Here is a 21,910-nt window from a genome sequence, read left to right as displayed (position 1 = left end):
AAGGTACTTAATGTGGTGTTCCAGTTGCCTTTTTGGTGTATCTTACTGAAATACCAGCGTATTTTTTTTACTGGTTATGGAATGCTATTTATTCCTCAGAGCTAAAGCATGCTACCCAGCTTTGGTATCACAGTAGAATGACTGTATCTTGTTTTTCGTTTTAACATTTAACCATCCAATTCTGTTTAAATGGCCTGAGATTTTATTAAGTGGAATATGTGTTCTTTGATATCTTCTGGTTTAGGATTCAGTTGCTTCAATTCAGAGAAGGGCACTTGAACTTATTTACCTTTTGATGAATGTGAATAACGTGAAGCCACTAGCAAAGGAGCTAATAGAATATTTGGAATTAAGCGAACAAGATTTTACGGGCGATCTTACTGCAAAGATATATTCCATTGTAGAGAAGTAAGTTGCACGACATTTCAATAATGAGATTTCATAATTCTAAAAGTTAGCAACTGAACATTGTAATTTGCAACATAGATGAGTTTATGCTCTATTAAAAGTCATCCATAAATTTTATTAGATGCTAGCCTGGATGAATGGTGTCTATCAGACGTGATTGGCTATATGTGTGCTAACTTTTGGTGTTTCCTTGCTGACTAGGTTTGCTCCTGAGAAAATCTGGTACATTGATCAAATGGTAAAGGTTCTATCTGAGGTATATTTTTGACTCATATAGTGAAGCTACATTTTCCATCAATTTATTGGCACCAATGGTCATGTAGGTTTCTTTAACTGATGTTTCTTTACATGTTATGAAAATAAGTTGATCTTAATTTGAGATTTCTAATCTTGATTATGTCATAACAGGCTGGTAATTATGTGAAAGATGATGTATGGCACGTGCTGATTGTTGTTATATCAAATGCTCCTGATCTCCATGGGTACACTGTCAGGGCTTTGTACAGAGCATTACATACATCTTCTGAACAGGTAAATGGCATTCTTGTTTTAGTCAGACATTTCCCAATTTGATCTTGTAATTTAGGAGTAAGACGGTCACTATGATGTTTGGGTAGGAAACCATTGAGCGGGTTGCAATATGGCGCATAGGAGAATATGCTGATCTCTTGGTTAACGATAATGGAATGCTTGAACTAAAAGAACCAATTACGGTGAGTACCATCATCCGGCGGTTTTTTTTGTGACTGATACTAAAGTTATGCGTTCCTCACATCTTCGAAAATGTTAAACTCTTGAATTGTTGATTTTCTGCGCTAGCTCGTTCTTCTGCTTTTTAAGAAAGTGGAGAAAATGGTTTAAGTTGTTATAGAGTCTACATATTAAGGGATACTTATTCCTTAATATTTAGATTGCTCATTTATATTGGTTTATTACTAAACTTTTCTGCATGCAACTTTTTGATTGATCATCTGTACATGCTAAAGATAATACTGTTTAGTCAGGTATGTAGATATTGATTTATGTTCTCAAACTTCTGTAATCAGGTAACAGAATCAGATGCAGTGGATGTTTTCGAGACTGCTGTTAAGCATCATTCATCAGATGTCACAACTAAGGCAATGGCACTCATTGCTTTGTTAAAGATATCATCTCGTTTCCCTTTTTGTTCAGAGAATGCCAACTCCTAGCTAGATTGATTATGTCTTCACAGCTGATTCTAGACTTTGTCCTTTATTAGGGTATAACCATGCATCGATTCATTTCACGGCCCTGTAATTTTATTTATAATTTGTTCGCAGTGGAAATTAGCCAATGATGCTTCTCACCGATGGGTTTGTTGTATGTGCTTGCAGGAGGGTTAAAAGTATTATAGGACAGAACAAAGGTAGCTTTGTCTTGGAACTGCAACAAAGATCTATGGAGTTCAGTTCAGTTTAGTTATCCAAAAGCATCAGAACATAAGGTAATTCTTTTGAAATTACTGGACATATCTGTTTTGATCAATTTGTATGAGAGAGTTCCACGGATATTAATCAACTAAATTACTCGTCACAATGGATCTAAATTTATTCAGATCTTCTCTGGTTGAAAAAATGCCGGTCCTTGATGAGGCAACATTTAGTGGAAGGAGAGCTGGTTCTTTACCAATAGCTGTGTCAACTTCCGGAAAGTCTTCACTTAGTATTCCGAACGGTGTTGTTAAAGCTGCAGCTCCTCTTGTAGATTTACTCGACCTGAGTTCTGATGATGCTCCTGCCCCTACCTCCTTCAGTGCTAACTGTTGAATCCGAGTTTGGTTAGATCGAACGAAAGGAAACTAAACTCGATTTGTGGATTCTTTAAAGACATTTTATTGATCAGTATGAGATAACAAACATGATTATAAGGAGATTCAGGAAAAAAAACAAGGTCGGAGCTTTGTTGAAAGCACCGACGAGGATACAAAAAGGCTCGATCGGTTGTAAAATCCTAAACCTTGCCGTCAGTGTTTTGGTGTCTATTTACGGATCCCCTTTTCTTCCCCCTCTCTGGTCTTTTTATAGCTTCCATCCCTTCGTCCTCAGATTCGTTCGTCCTAAAGGCCCAAACCTAAGACCGTGCTTGATGGGCTTTCGAGCCAAACCGAGGTTTGTTGAGCCGATCTTAAGCCGGTAATTCAGTCGACCATCAGGCTAAGCCGATCAAATGACTCCTTGAGCCGGTCGATCTACTAGCCGAGCTGATCTTGACTAGGCCCTTAGTGTTAATGAGGCAAACCTATTATTAAATGGGTCTTGTGGAGGAATGTTAGATTCCTTTCCAACAGTAAGCCATCCCTAGTTCGCTCGTGAGGTTCTTCGCGAGTGGAGTATCAAGGCTTAGCTCTGAGAATAATGGATTTGGGTCATTATTGTTGCGCCTCGGCCGATTGTATGACATTTGGCTCAGCAGAAATCTGGATCTCTGGAAAAGTTAGGGTTTCTTAGCTTTCCTTATTTTACAAATCGACGATGTGAATTTCGGTTTCCACAGTTACAAATAGCCAGCACGGAAAGGTATTGTTCCTCCCTCTTTCTTTTTTTTTGCACAAAAACCTCGATCAGTTGCAAAACTCTGAGAATAATCTCTGGTGCGTTCACTGTTTTCAGAAACTCATGATGTTACGGATGCGGGTAGGTTAGGTTACAAGATTGACGGTAAAGATGTGTTGGAGGAAGGACAAATCAACAATTTCCCTCGTGAGTTATGAGAAAGTATTAAGGTATTGCAAGATTCATATTCATATTCCTAACTCTTGTCTTATACTATATAATTTTTTTCCCATAGACTTAAAGAAAACTTTGTTTTGATGATGGTAGTTAGGAGAATGTGTGTCGCTAATTTTATTCTCCTAGCTGCTTCCAAGTTCTTTTTTCAATATTAATAACTAGGTGATTCTTCCATGCTCATATACAGCGATAAACATTTACAAAATAAATAAATTATAATACTGATAAATATTTCTTTTTGTTTGCTGATAAGTCTTAAGTAATTTTGTAATTTGTATGTATGATAAATTAATAATTGTATTGAATAACTTTATTTTTCCATCTTAATTAGATATTTGATTTCAAATAAAATATTTGTATTAGTTTAAGTATTCATTTTGGTATGTTGAGTTGCATCTATTTTTTTTTCAAATGGCGATGATTTTTAGTTAGGGTCAAATTTTCTTATTAGTTAGGTAGTTCAGTTTATCTTCTTATATTTGTAAATATGTTTTACAAAAAATATTTAGTTTGGTATATCATGTTTAAAATAAAAATATTAAATATTAAATTAGATATGCATTAATAAATATAACTTATTATATTTTAAAATTAATGCAGATATATGAATATATTTATATATACATATATATATATATATATATATATATCATAAAAACTGGTTAATTTGATTGTTCATATTTGATTGGTTTTGTTATTTATCTTGGGTATATTGGGTTATAACAATTTTTTGAAATGAATCATACTTTTTTGGTTATAATTAGACTTGAAATAATAAAAATCTTGTTAATCAGTTTTTGTTCAGGTTTTCTTTAGATTGATAAATTTATTTATGTATAATTTGATGTTATTTCGATAAGATGGAGTAGAAGTCTATATTTTAAAATTTATTGTTAAAAAGAAATTTTTATAATTTATATATTGATGAATTTTTATAAATATTTACTTGTATTATTTATGTGCTATTGTTATTAAGGAAATTTAAGTTAAAAGTTAATTAAATTTTAATTAAAAAGGAAATACAATAATTATCACTATGGTATTTAGGTATAATTTCTAGTTCATTAAGATTATCTATGTAATTAATTATTGTGAAATAAATTATATTAGGTGATGAATTTATGTTTTTTAAATTATTTTATTATTTAAATTTGATAATATATTATTATTTAACAGAAAAGAATGTCTAAAATTATTTTAATTTTTCAATTTTTTATGTGAAGTCTTGTTTTATATATAAGTAAATATTTTAAAATAAAATAATAGATATTTTTTTTCATTTATGGTATTTGGGAAAGGATAATAGGTAGTAAAACTAAGTGTTTTTTTGGGAAATTTTATGTTTACCACTTTCATGGTACCACTTTTTATATTTACCACCACTAAAGGGATATTTTCAAAAATATCTTTTTCATCAGGTGACAAAAGACTCTTATACACTTGTTATATATATATATATATATATATATAATAAATCATTATTTAAATTAAAATATATAAAAAAAATTTATGTTTTCGAATTATACTTTTTCAAATTCGAATTTTTTTTATAATTTTTTTGAATTTTTTTTTGAATTGTTTTTTTAATTTTTTTTTAATTTTTTTTCATAATTTCTTTTTGAAAATCGAAAATTATGTTTGAAACTTTTTTAAAAATTTTTTAAGTATTTATTTATATATTTATTAGAATCCTAAATTTCACATTCCAAAAACCCTACTCCACCCCTCAACTCTAAACTCTAAGTCTAGATTAGTTAACCCTACGGGTATAAGTGTCTTTTACCCTTCATTAAAAGTGATGGTAAAAGTGATATTAGTGTAAACATGAAAAGTGGTACTATGTTTTTCCCAACATGCAGACATAATTTTCTTACGAATACTTATTAATTTGTTTTTATGAATTAAAAAACAAGTATGATAGTTTAATATTTATGTTTTCAAAAAGTTTAATCAAAACAACAAATTATTTCTATAGGACAAAAATTTCATTTAAATATATATGTTTATTGTTGTGTTGAAATTTTAAAAACACTTAGATATTAGAAATATTTCATAAAATATCTTTATAAAAATGTTTTTACTTGATTAATATTTAATTATAAATTTTCTAATATCTTAAATTTTAAATTTTAAAATAGAAAATATTATTTCGAGATAAGAACATAATATATAAGAATTATTAATAGTTAACTATAAATAAATTGTTTCATATCTTAATTTTTAAATTTTATAATAGAAAATATTATTTCAAGATAACAACACAATATATAAGAGTTATCTTATTTAAAAATATATATAATTAATAAAATTTGTTTTAAATTATATATAAAAATTCATTAAGAGTATCAACGATTTTAACCGCTCTATCTTTTAACGTGAGAGCTCAAAATATCTTAATTTTTAACTTTTATAATAGAAAATATTATTTCAAGATAACAACACAATATATATGAGTTATTTTATTTAAAAAATATATTATTAATTTAAAATTTATTTTAAATTATATATAAAAATTCATTAAGAGTATCAATGACTTTAACCGCTCTAACTTTTAACGTGAGAGATCGAATGCGAAAAATAAATTCACAAATAATATTATACATTTAAAGTCGTTTACATCTAAAAATTTATAAGTGTATATTTTATAATTTTTCTTTTTTTCTTATTTCTTTGCTTTTATAAAAAGAAAATTTAATAAAAAATTATTTAAAATTTATGTAGAGAAAAGAAATAAAAATAGTTGTTATGAATAGTTGTTCATTAAAGATATCTATTTAATCAATCATCATGAAAATTAAAGTAAGAACGACACGTAATATTATAGAGATGTAATTTGATTTTAATTTGTTTTTTTAGTGAAGATGAAAAAGGGAAAAGCTCTCTAGTTGTATTTATATATGATCGGCTCGTTATTCATATATGGTATAACAATTTTCGTTGATTCATTGTTCCAACATCCAAACATGGTACCAATCAGAACATATTCATAAATAATCAATTTGCATGTTTATTTATCTCACGGGTAGCAGAAGTTCAAATATCCATTTTTTAAGAATCACAGTAGTCGTTTTTTTTTCCTCACATGGAATTTTTTTATTTTGATACAATGAAAGTACTTTATTTATCTTTAACAAAAAAAAAAAGTACTTTATTTTTTTTGATACAATGAAAGTATTTTATTTTTTACAATGAAAGTACATTTAACATTTGCTTCTAACAAATAGGGCCTGGAAATGGGTAGAAGCGAAAACATACAAGAACATCAGCTTCACTGTAACCAAGCGGTGGTTGGGGTTGCCTTGGCATGGGGCCAAACCTTAAATCCATTAGTTTTGAGTTCGATCCTGCCGATAACTATAGCTGTCATAATTTCTCACTGACGAGACAAATTAAAGCGCGTTCGAAATGGGCTACAAACCAAATTGGTATATAACTGGACAAGACCAAAACCAAATGGAATTTGTCCATGTTCAAACTTTTTCAATCTAAGATTTTGTTGATTTGAAGATTTATTTTATTAATTTTAAAAACAATTTTTTTTTCTATTTTTGATGGGTAAACATAATTTTTCGCAGCTTTTGTGAAAAAAATAACATTTTACGGTTTTATGGAAAATACAATTGTCTAGTTTTACAGGAAAAAATGTAATTTCAAAGTTCTTATGAGAATACATAATTTTATTTTATTAGAGGAATATTTAATTTTAATTTTGTTACAGAAAATCACAATTTTTTATTGTCTTGGTGAAAATTAAAATTTATGCAATTATTAGATGAAATTTAAAATTATATTGAAATGAGTTGTCCATAGATATACCTATTTGGACATGTTATTGTTTGACATAAGACGTATTTTTTTTCTTGACCAATGTCTATTATGGACCGATTAATAAATGTTAAAGGAAAAATGTATCATTTGGATAAATCCAATTGGACATTTAGACGGACCATTTGACAGATTTATCAAAAACCAAATTGTTATGTAACCAAAGGAATTGGGGTTTTAGTTCATACATCTTCAGTTAAGAAAACTTCAGCTTTCTTTCCATTCTTCAATTATTATTTGAGATATAAAAAAGGTTAGGTAAAAATGGATAAAAATGGCTACCATTTTCTCAAACAAGAGTAAAAAATAATAACTGAAAAACCAGATATATGGCTTCATAACCATCATCTTCGCGGTTTATGTGGTTTAGCTCTCCAGTTTATAACTTTGGTATAAGAACATCCATCAAACGAATAATTAGTTTCATTTCCTGCATTTGTTGTAGCTAAACAAAACAAAATTAAACAGATCCATATTACCTTTTTTTTGTTGCATTATGTGTGTATATATGATTATCTAGAATTTAAAAGTTATGATATGTATAACTTACAGTTGTAATCGTATTTAGAAAGAGTTTATACATTCTACATGATTTAAGAAATCCAATCAGATTATATATATATATATATCTAAATATTTGCTCACTTCAAAACTAACAGGCATTTTGATCAAATAAAAAAACTAACAGGCAATGCGATTTTCCAAACTGCTGGTGCTAACTACAAAATAATTCCGTGAGTCCTTGAGTCAAGAATCTTGACCAAAACAAGCCTAAAGAAGCAGAACGTTGGAAATTCCATTGCTCGAAAATAATATTTATTGTAGGGATCTCTGTTTTTTATTATTTTATTTTCCAGTACAAACGTAATATTTATTCAGGACATGGATTCTGCAACAATTTTTACACAAGTACAGTCGAAATCAACGTACTACGTTAGAAACAAGACAGACAGACATACAAAGTTATAAGAGAAATGTTTATTTATTTCGCCAATTAAGAGAAGTAATAAAATCTAAGAATTATTAAATGTCAGACTACGAAAATCTTAGTACAATTTATACGAACAAACAAATTTATTACACTTAATAATCCTGACCAAGAAACCCACTGATCTTGTTCTCTCTATCGTAATTATTATTGCTGCAATTATTGTTATAACTATCATTACTATTGTAATGATTATTGTTGTTACTATTACTGCCCTCACCAACCAAGTCCCTACGTTGAGCCCTAAACGCATCGTTTGGATCTTCTTGACTCATTTCTTCCTTAGCACTGTGGTGAAACGGGAAGTACCCCGGCTGCGTCGCCGGAGGTACAACAGACGGAAGCTTCGAGAGAAGAGCCTCGAGGCTACTCATCGACGGCGTTATCTTCATCGCTTGCGGCTGGTGGTGGTTGCTCATCAAGAAGCGGTGGTTGTGGTCAGAATGGTAGAAATGCTGTTGGTGATGCTCAGTCTGCGACTGAGGAGGAGCTATTCCGGGGAAATGCCACGTGTCAGAAGGAGAAGCGTTGATGAAAGGGTAACCAGAAGAAGAAGGATGAGGAAGAAGTACTCCAGGGATGCTTTCTATATAGCTCAGCTTTTTTCTTAGCATCACAACATTGCTCAAATCTTCAACCACCTTTAATTTATAAGGAATTGAAGTATGTAAATTGTCCTGTCTATATAAACATAAATAAAAAGTATAATGTATATAGAGAGGGAAACCTTGTGAACAGATCCTAGCTGGACGACACCTTCTCGAACCGAAATCAAGGCAATTGTCTGCATAACATTTTCATGTAAATATGCTTAACTGAATACTTAAAGGTACGATCATGCATTAATTATATATGGAAGTTTGTATGTGTGTTGATGTAGTAAATTAGAAATATACCTTGATGCCAGATTGAAACTGAGCTTCCCATGTCCTAGGGTACTGCACAGTTACAAATTTTAATTAGTATGTGGTTAATACAATGCTGTATAAATCTGTGTGTATAATTTGTAACTTTCAGATGTATGGATACTTTTTTCTTCTTCTAAGCCGATTATGCATGTGTATGCATATAAAGGCCATATATAAAAAGGTGTATATAAAACTGTGCATATGTATATTAGCATATGCTTACTGAGTCAGCAGAATTGTGCCAAGCAGATAAGAAATTAATCTCTTGGTCATTAGGTTCTTTGTAAATCCACTTGTGACTGTGATCTGCAGCTACTTTTCCTATCAACCTGCACAAAATTTAATAAAACTTCAATCATTAGAGAGAATAATTAAATTAATTAACAATTATTAAAATAATACTTTAAGTTGACAATGATTATGTAACTACTTATTACTTAGAGAGAGAAAAGTCTTTACAAAGGGGATCCGGCGGTCGGCCGGCGCGTGAGTGTCCGTGCCGCCGCCGGAGCCCTTTTCCCTTCGATAAAATCATCCGGTCCTGTCGCTCTTCCTCTTACTCGGTTTCCGTTTGTCGGAGCTCTGATCAGCCACCAACCGGTGTGGTTCTGGTCCGGGAGTCACGGCGGGGTCTGCGGGTAGGAGGGGGGGGTGTCAATAGTTCGAGTTCTAGCTCCGGGAGACGGAGGCTCTCACAGATCCGTCGCCGCCGGTCCTTTGTCTCCGCGGCGGGGAAGCTTCCTTAGTTATGCCGTCGTCGGATCCAGCTTCCGAGGGGTAAAGGCTATCTCAGCTTTACGTCGCCGGCTTCCGTCCCCTAGTCTTTTAGGGTTTAGGTTTTCCGTTTGGTTTTTTATTTCGGGGTTTAGTTGTGGTTTTAAGTTGTTTCTGGTCGCGTCGGAGGAGAGGAAGATCTCCGACGGAAAGAGTGAGGTTGCATGCGAGGCTTTGGGCGGCTGCGGTGAACGGGGGTGGATGAGATCTCGCCACGGCGATTGATTCTCTCCGGTATTAAAGTCCCATAAGCTCTTTACGGTGAAGAGGTTCGGAACGACGGAGTTCCGGTGTGGCCGGTTTGATCCGAAAGTTGGATCTCCGGTAAGGACGAGATGCGGGTGTGATGCGATGATCTCGCGACACGTGACCCTCGACGTCGAGGATGTTAACACGTGTCCACGCGACAAAAAGACTGATCTGCGAGGCGGCCGCGCTTCGCTCCCGTGTAGTGTCTAGGGTTTCTCAAGGTGGGCCGCTGGAAATGGACCCAATTGTGTAACGAGTTTTAGCCCGATAGATTTAGTGGGCTTATATTGTAATATGTTTCTGGGCTGGGCCCGTTTCTATAAATTAAAAAACTATTGATGGAAAAAAAAAAGTTGACAATGATTAAATAAATACTCCATTTGCCAGAAAATGATTAAATACCCCCCTCTCAGCAACTTTTTGATCAAACTTTGACCCATAAACTTTGAATAAAAAGATTAAATCCCGAAGACTTGTAAGTAGAGAGGAACTTTGTTGACCCATATAACTTTTTAAAACCAACTTAGTTACATATACATACATATGGATTTAAACTGAGTTTTTTTGTCGTTTCTAAAATTTGGGGGATGTAAACAGAATAGAAAAATAGGTATGAAAAAGTATGGACTCGGGTCCAAAAAAACTGTTTACCAAAAAAGTTAAACCAAAAAGAGAAAGTACTATATGAAAAGGAAAATTGAGGAAAAGGATCTATTTTCGTAACAAATCTTATAATTAACTTCTGCTGAGAAAAAAAATATTATATATATATATATATTATCCTCACATACCCTTCTCCATAATTGTAGATTTCATGGGACATCTTGAAGAACAACTCAGGCTGAAGCCCTTGATATTGCTGATAATCACTATTTCCGTAAGCCGTAGAGCTGTCACCACCGCCGCTACATTCACCGGAGTTAACTTCCGCGGCAGAAGCTGCAAAGTTGCAAAACCCATCTTCCCAAACCAAGATCCTCCAATAAATAATATTCAACCTTATTATTAATTATATACACTTAAGAAATCGTTATATCTGTAATAGATTGTATACTTGGTTTAATTAGTACCAGTTTCTCCTGTTCCCTCTTGATCTATCATAAGCTCCTTGACCATCCCATCTACTTGTAGCATCAAATGATCAGAACATATTCATCATTCAAATAAAAAAATACAAATACAAAACTACAGAAGAAAAGCTAGCAAAGGAAGAGAATAACAAGAAAGCCAAATAAAAATGTAAAAGAAAAAGGAGTTTTAGAGTTTAATCATAAGCTTACTTGGGGGGAGGATAATTTCTGGGCAAGATCCTCCAAAAAACAGCATAAACCCATTGGGAATTCTCGTGTATGCATAAGCTTCTTAGTGTGTGTTGAAGAAGATGAGTCACAGGTAATGGATTCAGATGTTCTTCCATTTAATCTGAATTTTCTAAGTTTTTCTTTGAGTTCTTTCTTTTCTGTTTTGTTTGGTGTGCAAAGACTCTTTTTTGTGTGTAAAGGCTTTTTTTAGATAGAAGAAGGTAGAAAACCCTCACCATCTATCCTCCTTTATATAATAAGCTTATAGATGATAGATCCATCCCCCAAAGCATCTTTTTTGTTATTATTTATTAAAATTTCGATGGAGGTAAGAAATTAAATTATTTACCCAACGTCATCTTATTTTTGTTTACTTTACATTTTTTTTTAAATTCAAGTAAAAGCCACATAATATTCTGACGCTTGTAAAACTGTATTCAGACCCGATTCCTTAGATATATCACTTCTTTACAAGTTGTAGTCCATTTTAATGGTTTATTTTGCAGTACATGTTCTACCCTTTAACCAAACAAAAAAAATTACACCATCTGTTTTATAAATATGATTTTTAAACATGTTTACAGATTAAAATTTACTTAAGTAACACTCATATTCCTATTAAATTAGTATTTAATATAATATACAATCTTAAACTCAATTTTAGATCTAGGTAAATGATAAATTAGGTGTTTGTAATTAAATACATATATATATATATATATATATATATATATATATATATATCAATATATAAATTTAATAATTTATGTCAAAACGTAAGTTCATGTATATTTGTATATATACTATTTAATTTAAGATTGTTAAATAGTACAATAAAAATGGTTATTTTCAAATTTTCTTATGTAACTTATCCACTAATTAAAAACGAAGGTTTGATATCTTTGAGCATCCTTATCGGTTGAATTTTTAAGTTGAGTATCTGAGTAGTATATTATTATTATTAATTAAATAACTACAACTTAAATTAAAAAGAAAATATAGCACCAATGAAAAACAGACACGCAATCAAATGGAGTTTTGGAGAAGTTTTGAAAAGTTCTCTATTAAGATACTTTTGGCTAGTCTCTCATTTGCTTTTCATTTTTAAATGTTAAAATATTTTGAGATTTCCCACTTCTTCGTATCCACGATGGAGGTGCTCTAGCATACAGTGGTAGTGCAGTAGACGTTGAAGTTTTTCTCTAGTGAGCAAAGCTGAAATAGTATAACCAATAATAGTTTCCATATTTATGTGTGTGCATGTATAACAAAAGAATCAAGCAAACAACATGTACAATGTAGTACTGGTACCATTTGATACATAAAAACCCATTTCGTCATTCGTCATATATATATTCTTTATCCTATCAAAAACCAAATTACATCAGATACTTTGGTTTGGTACATGCATCAACAAATTGATCACCATCATGTAAACTACCAAAACCTTATAAGATGAATATATACAAACCTACTCTTAGCCCGGACCAGGTAGTATACCAAGTATATCAATTTCTGTAAGGTACATGACTATGATACCATTAATTCTCACTAAAATGTAGAAGTAACATATTCATAATTATTGGGTTTTACGCAAAATGAGAAACTGTCTATTTACCTGTAAATCATATGTAAGTTTTTTTTTTGGGTCAACAATCATATGTAAGTTAATGTTTACTTGCATTGAATAAGTGTTCCTTCTGACAAAAAAACAGTCAAACTAAGTTACAAAAAAAAAAAAAAAAAAAAAAAAACTGTCAAACTGATTTAATTTTAAATCCTATGAAATAAAGTTTGGGGTCTCTTCTTTTCATTTATTTTCAACTCAGTGGGCTAACGGAAACTGTACGTCTTTCTTTGATTCTTTTGTACATTAATTTATTTCATCCATATTTACGTATATGTAAGTGAGAAACCATTATTTTGTGCCAAGTTATCCCGATTTAAATCATGTTTTAGTTTCTACAATAGTGTGATCAATATGTATTATAGAACATTATGATTTCAAATGCAACAAATGATTAGTGTGTACGTTAACTAAGCTATGAAAAGAAAGTAAAGAAAAATGTCTTTACATGCACAAGATTTCATTGATTATTCATCCAACCATATTCCAATTTCAAGTAGATGCAATGTTATCATTTTTTCTTTTCAAAAACCTTGTTTTACGTGCACACAAACTCAAAACATACATGCATGGGTGTATGAAATTATGCACATGCGATGGCCTTAGGAATCAAAATCTCATTGATGATACTCAGGACTTAATCAAGAAATTACATATACTGGTATACCACACACCAAAATCAGAAAATCCATTATATATTCAAGTCAAATCAAAATCGAAATCATTACACGTAACACTTCTAGGATTATACCAAAACATCTCTATCTACATATGGAGATGTTAAGTTTGTGAATATTACATTTAACGGACCCTACAGTTTGTAGTAGAGCTACAACTTCAAACCTCACATGGATCCGTATGATAGTTTTGACGAATTAAATGATTCATTTTTGGACAATGCTACCGACAAATATATTCGAAAATTGTATACATTCATTCTTACAGCTACTTAAGAATAGAATAATTAATAGGAGTATATAAGTATAGTCCAATGATTATTCTTCTGTTGGTCAAAGCTACAAATTGATTTTAACGAGGAAAAATTGGAAAAAATAGACTTTCCTCGTAAAAATAGACACTTTCAATTTAGGTTTGTCTCGATAAAACTTGTAGAAAATTATTTAGGTGATTATGATTTATATTCTCTTTAATACTATTATACTCTTCAATTAACCTAATTAATATTGATAATTTGTAATTGATTTAAGTTTTTATTAAAAAGGAAAAAAGGAAAAACAGAAGAAAGAAAAACATCCACGGAAGAGATATTGCTCATCCCGACCGGAGGTCATCCTCTTTAGCTCCTCACCACCGTGCTATGTGCTTCGTGTCGGTTTCGTCTCGTCGATTTCGTGGTCATGCTCTGTTCCAATCGCTGCGACCAAGCTTCCTCCACGGCGTCAACTCGTGATGTCACTCCTCCGTCTCATATCCGAAGGCTCCAATCTCGTCGTGCTCTCAGCTTCACTCCACTGTCTCTGTTATATTGGAATCAGCCCTCGCTGTCGCGGATCGAAGGAAAGCTTCTCGAAAAGCAACAATGGCCAGTTTGGGTAATTTTGCAAGACAGGTCTTCAAACGTTTGACTAATCACAGATTTGTCCCATAACGTTCTGTTTGTACATATTGCTCCTCAAATTAATTCCAAAACTTTCAGTTGTTCAATCTAGACCAGTCAGTATTCCTATTTTCAGCTTTGGTCCATGAATTTTCTGTGTAATGTTTGCCCCAATCTTCCAAATTTACAAAAATGTCCTTACAATTTTGCCTTAAATTTTCAAACGTGCACTTTTGACCCGGTTATATGAAAATTCAAAATATACAAAAGTCAGAAACTAATTCTGGATTAATCAAGGATCAATTTTAAGATTTTTATTATACTTGATAGTATTTAAACTGGTATACATATCAAAGTAGCTTAAATCATGTGTGGTCTAGTGGCTTGCGTGTGTATTTTTCTCTTGAATAACTCGGGTTCGAATGAAGGAAAAAGCAGTTTTGATGATTTTTTTTTATTTCTGAAAGAAGATGCTATGAGAGATTTAGGGTAGATTTAATTTAGATTTAGAAAATATATTTATCGAAATATGAAAGTTTCCATACTTTTCGTGATTTCCCTATAATATATATTCTACGTATAGCAGAGCACTGAAGAGAGAGTATGAGGTTTATTCTTCCCTACGCGTATGATAACGTAAAAGGCAGAAAATGTTATGACACATAAAAAAAGAAAGGTATTTCACAGAGTCGGGGTTATAAGTTGTAATAAAAGAACAAGTAGACTAAAGATATCTAGTTAGAATACTAGCTGACGTAATCTAGCTCTAGTAGAATATAGAAGAAAGTTTTGTTTGTATTCTCTACCCAGGATAAATCTGTGTGTAATACTTACTATACGATTTGTAGACTAGGTAGATGGTTAGAATGAGTATTATGTCCGTGCTAGAACATTAAATTAAACATGATTCCACTATTTTTAAAAGTAAAATTTAAACTTATAAATAGTAATACTAATGTTTCCAATGGTTTTCATATTTTTCCCAATTTTTAAAACTAAGTTTACTATTTTTCTCATTAAAAAGGGTAAAACTTATCCAAAATGACCAAATGTATGAAAAATCCTATTTAGACAAACAAAAAATCAAATTGTTTCTTTTTGCCAATTCTCCCTTTTTACTATTGTATAATCTGCAACATCAGTTTCTCACTATAGGTCTCAATGATGTGAATTGCAACTGTAAGTTCAGTTTCGTCGATGGCTGGCTCTCCCCAGCCAATTTTTTTTTTCATATGCTCTATTTCCTTTTTCTATTTTTTTTTTAATTTAATTCCGAAATCAGAGTGTAAGACCACAAAATCAGGGTATAATTTAACGAATTACAATCCATCCAGGTGGACTATCCATTCCAATTGTATATCCATCGGGTCAATCCTAAATCGAATTACCCATCGAAAGAGGAGTAAGAACCGACAACACCTATTACTTGGTTTACAGGAACTGACAACACCTATGACAACACCACTCGTGGAAGAGGAACCAGACGGACTGCTCATTATGAGAGAGAGAGGAGATGAGGGAAAATAAGGTTGAAAGGATCGGGAGGATTGTAGAAATGGGAAAAACCTTTTAAAAAAATGTCAGTTATACAAGTTTTATGGTTAAACTAATACTAAATTATACCGGTTGTACCAATGTAGTTTTGTCAAGTTATAAAAAGTTATACCATTAGTGATGGGTACGAATTGAATCAATTGGGAAAGATGTAGTACATAATGTAGTGTTGAGTACACATGTAGTGTTATTTATATTCAGGTTTCTATAATCAATTCTCATCTAACCATCTAATAAAATATGTAATTTCATAAAATATATAAGTTTTATAATATAATAATTTCATTTCGGTTTGGTTCTACAGTTTAACTAATCTAGTTATACAAGTTTTACGATTTTACGATTTTACTGTTCAACTAATACTAAGTTATACCAATTTTACCAATATAGTTAATACCAAGTTATACAAAATTATAACATTAGAGTTGGGTATTAAGAGCATGATTAACCCCACCTCTTAAGTATGTTCTTAAGAGGTGGGTCCCACAATTTTTTTTTAAAACCACCTCTTCCTTCTCTTCTGCAAGAGCCAAGTTTGGTAGGGTTCTTGTACTGTTCGCGAGCCCCACTGACACGTGGCGGTCCTTTTTTAATTAAAAAAAAAAAAAGAACCCAAATGGGGTTTTAAGGGTTAATGGTGCTCTAATTGAATCAATTGAAAAAATATGTAGTGTTTAATGTAGTGTTGGGTACACATGTAACATTTAATGTAGTTATGGGTATGAATGTACACTAATAACCGTAAAAAAATGCTTAATGTAGTGGTGGGTATTAATTGAATCAAATGGAAAATAAGTTCGAAGCAATAGTGTATAGGAAGAGAGAGAAAGAACAGCACGAATATGAGAGGAGAAAGAAGAAAAGGAATAAGAAGAGAGAGAAATGAGACGAGAACACTTGATTCGATAGATGAAATAATGATATAATTTATTTTTATCATATTTCTTAGGAGCAAATTAAAGAAAAAGTACGGTAGATTCATTAATAGTGTGTGAATTTTATATATATTTTCTTTTTAATTAAAAGCATGTAAGACTTTTATCCGAAAATCAATAACGATAAATAATATTTTTTTTTCCAATTTCTAACATGGTGTAGCTAAATGTGTTTATCATGGAAGCGTCATATAGAAAATGAATTTTTTCAAATAGTGTTTCTGATACTCGATCATACTGATACAATATTTTATCTCTAGTTCTACTCATTTTAATCTAATATTATCTACTCATTTTATCAACAGAAGGCTGCTATTGCAAAACATTCAGGCCGACTTAGGATTTGACCAGTTGTTTACCGTTGATCCACTTGGACTCAGCGGAGGTTTAGCTTTAATTTTTATGGATGATTTTCAAGTTAATGTTTTATTTTCGAATAACAAAATGATTGACATTGAGGCAGTCATTGATGGAATAAAAGTTTTCATGACGTTTGTTTATGGTGCCCCTGTTTTGGAACGACGAGATCAAGTTTGGGAACGTCTTACGCGTTTCTCAACAACTAGAAATGGACCTTGGTTCATGACAGGAGACTTCAATGAAATTATAGGTCATAATGAAAAGGAAGGAGGGAGACAGCGCCCTGATAGCTCGTTTCTACCCTTTAAGCAAATGCTTACAGATTGTGGGATGTTAGAGTTTCCTTTTACGGGAGACATGCTTTCATGGGTAGGGAAGAGAGCATGACATGTCACTGTTCGATGTCGTCTAGACGGAGCAGTAGGAAATGCTGATTGGCATGAGAAGTTCCCACATTCTAATGTTAAGTACATTAGGTTATGGGGGTCGGATCATCGTCCGATTCTCGCTGACATACTCAAAAAGCCAACGAGAAGATAAAAAATTCAAATTCGACAAAAGATGACTAGATAACGAAGAGCTAAGGCAAGTCATTTTAGAGGGATGGAAATCTCCTGATCTTCCCCCGGATGCGAGTATAATGGAACATATCTCTAGCTGTCGGAAAGCCTTGAGTGATTGGAGGAGACAACATAACATTAACTCTGCAAAGTTAGTGGATGAACTAAAGGAGAAGGTCGATGGCTTATACGCAGATGATAATGCGACAACTGAGCAAATTGCAGCAGCGTTGAAGGAACTTTCTGATGCTCTTAAGGCAGAAGAAATGTTTTGGAAACAGAAGAGTAGAGTGTTTTGGCTGCGAGAGGGGGACAAGAATACAAAATATTTTCATGCATTGACGAAGCAAAGGAGAGCACGGAACAAAATCACGCAGCTATTGGATGCAGATGGCAACATAGTTGAGGATGAGGAAGGTCTGGTAGCCATTGCGACTAGCTATTTTTGGCAAATCTTTGAGTCGTCTATTCCAGAAGACATTGAAGAGGCGCTATCATAAGTTCCCACGACGATCACAGGAGATATGAATGACAGCCTCACGGCTCCCGTTTCTGAATGGGAAGTCAAACTAGCTCTCTTTGCCATGTATCCAGATAAGGCGCCGGGACCAGACAGGATGACTGCACTTTTTTACCAGAAGTTTTGGGATATAGTCAAGGAGGATTTAACTTTATGGTTAATAAATTCCTCTTTGAAGGGAATATCGCCAATGGGTTGAACGATACAAATATTTGTCTTATCCCAAAGACAACAAAGCCTAATGATATGGCTCAATTCAAACCCATAAGTTTGTGCAATGTCAGCTACCAGATCGTCTCCAATGTCTTATGCCAGAGACTAAAGAAAGTATTACCTGGGTTGATATCAGAAACCCAGTCAGCCTTTGTAGCTGGGAGAAAGATATCAGATAATATCATGATTGCTCAAAAATGTTCCACGCCCTGCGAACCAAACCGAGTGGACGTAATAAGAGGATGGCCATCAAAATAGACATGAGTAAAGCATATGACAGGATGGAATGGTCGTTTATCGAAGCTGTGATGCGAAAGATGGGATTTCAACACGGGTCACATGGATTATGAGGTGCATCACGTCAGTAAAATATAAGGTTCTTATGAATGGCCAACCAAGAGGGAATATTGTTCCAGGTAGAGGCCTACGACAAGGAGATCCTTTGTCTCCTTTAATTTTTATTCTGTGCATGGAAGCGCTCGTTAGCCTTCTCAATCATGCAGAGAACCAAGGAAAGATAACGGGGATGCGCGTCACACGCGCATGTCCTTCTGTATCCCACCTTCTCTTTGCTGATGATAGCCTTTTCTTCTGTAAGGCAGAGCCCCGTGAATGTGAAGAAGTAATAAAAGTAGTCAGGACATATGGTAAAGCATCTGGCCAATGTATTAACTTCGACAAATCCTCTTTACTCTTTGGTAAGATGATTAATGCAGCTACAAGGCAGGAGATTAAAGATGTACTTGGAATTCATAATGATGGTGGGATGGGGAAGTAATTGGGAATCCCAGAGGATATTAGTAGATCCAAATGCAAACTCTTTGCATTTCTAAAGGACAACTTGATGCACAGGGTAAACGGGTGGACTGGTAGATGGCTCTCAAAAGGGGGGAAGGAGGTAATGATCAAGTCCATTTTACTCGCTCTCCCGACATACGTCATGTCGACGTTTTTGCTCCCATTGGAGATTTGTGAGAACCTTGCTAGTGCCATTGCACAATTTTGGTGGAGTTCGAATCCGCAAAAAGAGGCATACACTGGGCGAAATGGGAAAAGGTTTGTCTACCAAAAGAGGAGGGAGGGATTGGGTTCAGATTGATTTATGAGTTCAATTTAGCGTTACTGGCAAAAAAATTATGGAGATTGGTCCAGTATCCTGATTCACTTGTTGCCAGAGTCTTGAAGGGCAGATATTATAGGATGACCTCGCCATTGCGAGCAGTCTCTACATGTAGTCCATCATATGTGTGGACAAGCATTTCCTCCGCACGGAAACTATTACTCCTGGGGATCAGACATAAGATTCATTCTGGCTATGAAGTCAGGGTGTGGGAGGATCCATGGATCCCAACGAGACCTGCTAGACCAGCTATACCTGTAGCGCCTGTGATGAACCTGAATATGAGAGTTAGCGATATCATTAATCAGGAATCGAAGGAATGGGACGAATGGGTATTAGAGGACTATGTCCATCCTGGTGATATACCACTCATTCGCAATATGGCCATAAGCTCTACTCATCGCCACGATACTTTCTGCTGGGAATACACGAGAAATGGTCAATACATAGTTAAGTCTGGATATTGGGTTGCTCAAAATTTGTTGAAGCAGATGAGGAAAAGGAGATACTGGAACCAAGTATCACTAAACTTCAAGCCTTTGCTTGGAAGTTGAAAGCGCCTAGGAAGATGTGTCATCTTATATGGCAAGTGATAACGGGTTAGGTGGCAGTAACGAGAAATCTAGTAAGGAGGAATATGAGGTGTGATATATACTGCCCGAGGTGTGGGGAAGCAGAGGAATCGGTAACTCATGCTATATTTGAATGCCCTCCTGCTCTGCAAGCATGGTCCTTATCGGCAACTCCTACCGGTCCAGGCACATTCCCAGTGTCAAGCGTCTATACAAACATAGACTATCTATTCTGGAGGAAGAAGAATATCATAGAACTAGATCAAGACAGAGATCCTTATCCCTGGATAATATGATATATTTAGAAGGCCCGCAATGATAAGCTCTTCAGGGGAATAAACAGAGATCCTTTGGAACTAGTCCGATATGCAGAAAGCGAATGCCAAGCCTGGTTCAGTGCAAACGAGATGATACCATCGGTAGTGCAAGTCAACAATGGTGAGGATAACCAAGTCTTAAGCTTGGGTAATATTTGCCTCCTGGATGGATCGTGGACAGCTTCTGATCGCTTTAGTGGATGTGGATGGGCTTGGATGGATAGTGGGGAGAACATACAACTTATGGGTACACGGAACATCACTCGATGTGAATCAGCATTACATTCTGAGGTGGAAGCACTGCACTGGGCGATGGAGAATATGCTTCAACACTCGCCATGCCATAGCTTTGGAACAGACTGTAAGGAGCTGATTGCAATGGTAAAGGAACCCCAAAAGTGGCCAAGATTTGCGACAGAATTGGAGAAGATAGAGACGTTGCTGATTTGCTTTCCAGACTTCAAAATCACCCATGTTCTGCGAGTGCGCGATCAGTTTTCGGACTTTTTAGCTAAGACTGCTAGGACCTTTCGTAGAGAGTTACTTTTCATTGGTTGTTCTATTCCGGTTTGGTTACCCAGACCACCTCAAACTTGAGTAATAGAATGGTTATTTGACATCAAAAAAAAAAAAAATCTAATATTATCTTTCTTCGCTTCTCTTTTATCCAAACATTTACTAAATAGAAATTAATTTTCTCAAATAGTGTTTCTAATACTCGATCATATTGTTACAGTATTCCATTTCTAATACTACTCATTTTAATTACTCTCTCCGTTCTTAAAGATAAGATGTTTTAGATTTTTTACTTGTTCCACAAAGATAGATTTTCTATATGTTTAAGGTACTTTTTATATTTTTAAGAAACATTAAATGAAAATATTTGAATTGATTAAATTTCATTGGTGAAAAATTATTGGAAAATGTATAATAAAGGAAAAGAAAAATTAAATTATAAACATTTATTGAATTCTTAATAAATGTGAACACTTTAGAAAATCTTAGTTTCGGGAATAGAGGAATCAATATTATTTTTCTTCGTTTCTCTTTTATCCAGACATTCACTAAGTAAAACTTGCCACCTGTCTTCTTTTTCTTTTTTCTTTAGACAAGTCTTGCTTGTTTTGTTCTAATTTTAATTTTAGATGGCATGCATGCATCATCAAATATTATGCTTCACATACTTGAAGGAGCGTCAGCGTGGTAAGAAAATCATAGTTATATTTGCAGATACGTGTTTTTAAACTAAAGCTATTTACTAAAATATTCTAAATATATGAAAGATTCGAAGATAATTGCTAAGCTAGAATTGGAACAGTCCCTCCATACATTGAAACAAAAAAACATAAAAAACAGTGTATATAAGTTACA

At 33.4% G+C, this 21,910-nt stretch overlaps 1 protein-coding gene across 2 annotated transcripts; it reads right to left on the bottom strand.

Annotated features, from left to right (window-relative positions):
• Positions 1 to 7,990: 7,990 nt before the first annotated feature.
• BNAC01G28490D (protein RICE SALT SENSITIVE 3) lies at positions 7,991 to 11,434 on the bottom strand. Of its 2 annotated transcripts, none has more exons than XM_013832754.3 (7): positions 11,183 to 11,434; positions 10,973 to 11,026; positions 10,694 to 10,879; positions 9,103 to 9,208; positions 8,868 to 8,909; positions 8,699 to 8,755; positions 7,991 to 8,612 (listed from the first exon to the last, which is right to left on the bottom strand). In XM_013832754.3, exons 1-7 carry the CDS (start codon positions 11,317 to 11,319, stop codon positions 8,067 to 8,069), a joined length of 1,128 nt encoding a protein of 375 aa, XP_013688208.1. In that variant the 5' UTR covers positions 11,320 to 11,434; the 3' UTR covers positions 7,991 to 8,066. The 2 variants fall into 2 exon arrangements, with proteins under 2 accessions (XP_013688208.1, XP_013688209.1); XM_013832755.3 differs by having other exon boundaries at positions 10,973 to 11,023.
• Positions 11,435 to 21,910: the final 10,476 nt, after the last annotated feature.

Source organism: Brassica napus, chromosome C1 (genome assembly GCF_020379485.1).
Source record: "Brassica napus cultivar Da-Ae chromosome C1, Da-Ae, whole genome shotgun sequence".
Taxonomy (NCBI): Eukaryota; Viridiplantae; Streptophyta; class Magnoliopsida; order Brassicales; family Brassicaceae; genus Brassica; species Brassica napus.
The sequence above is the reverse complement of the archived record's forward strand: the minus strand, read 5'-3'. Positions and strand labels throughout refer to the sequence as shown.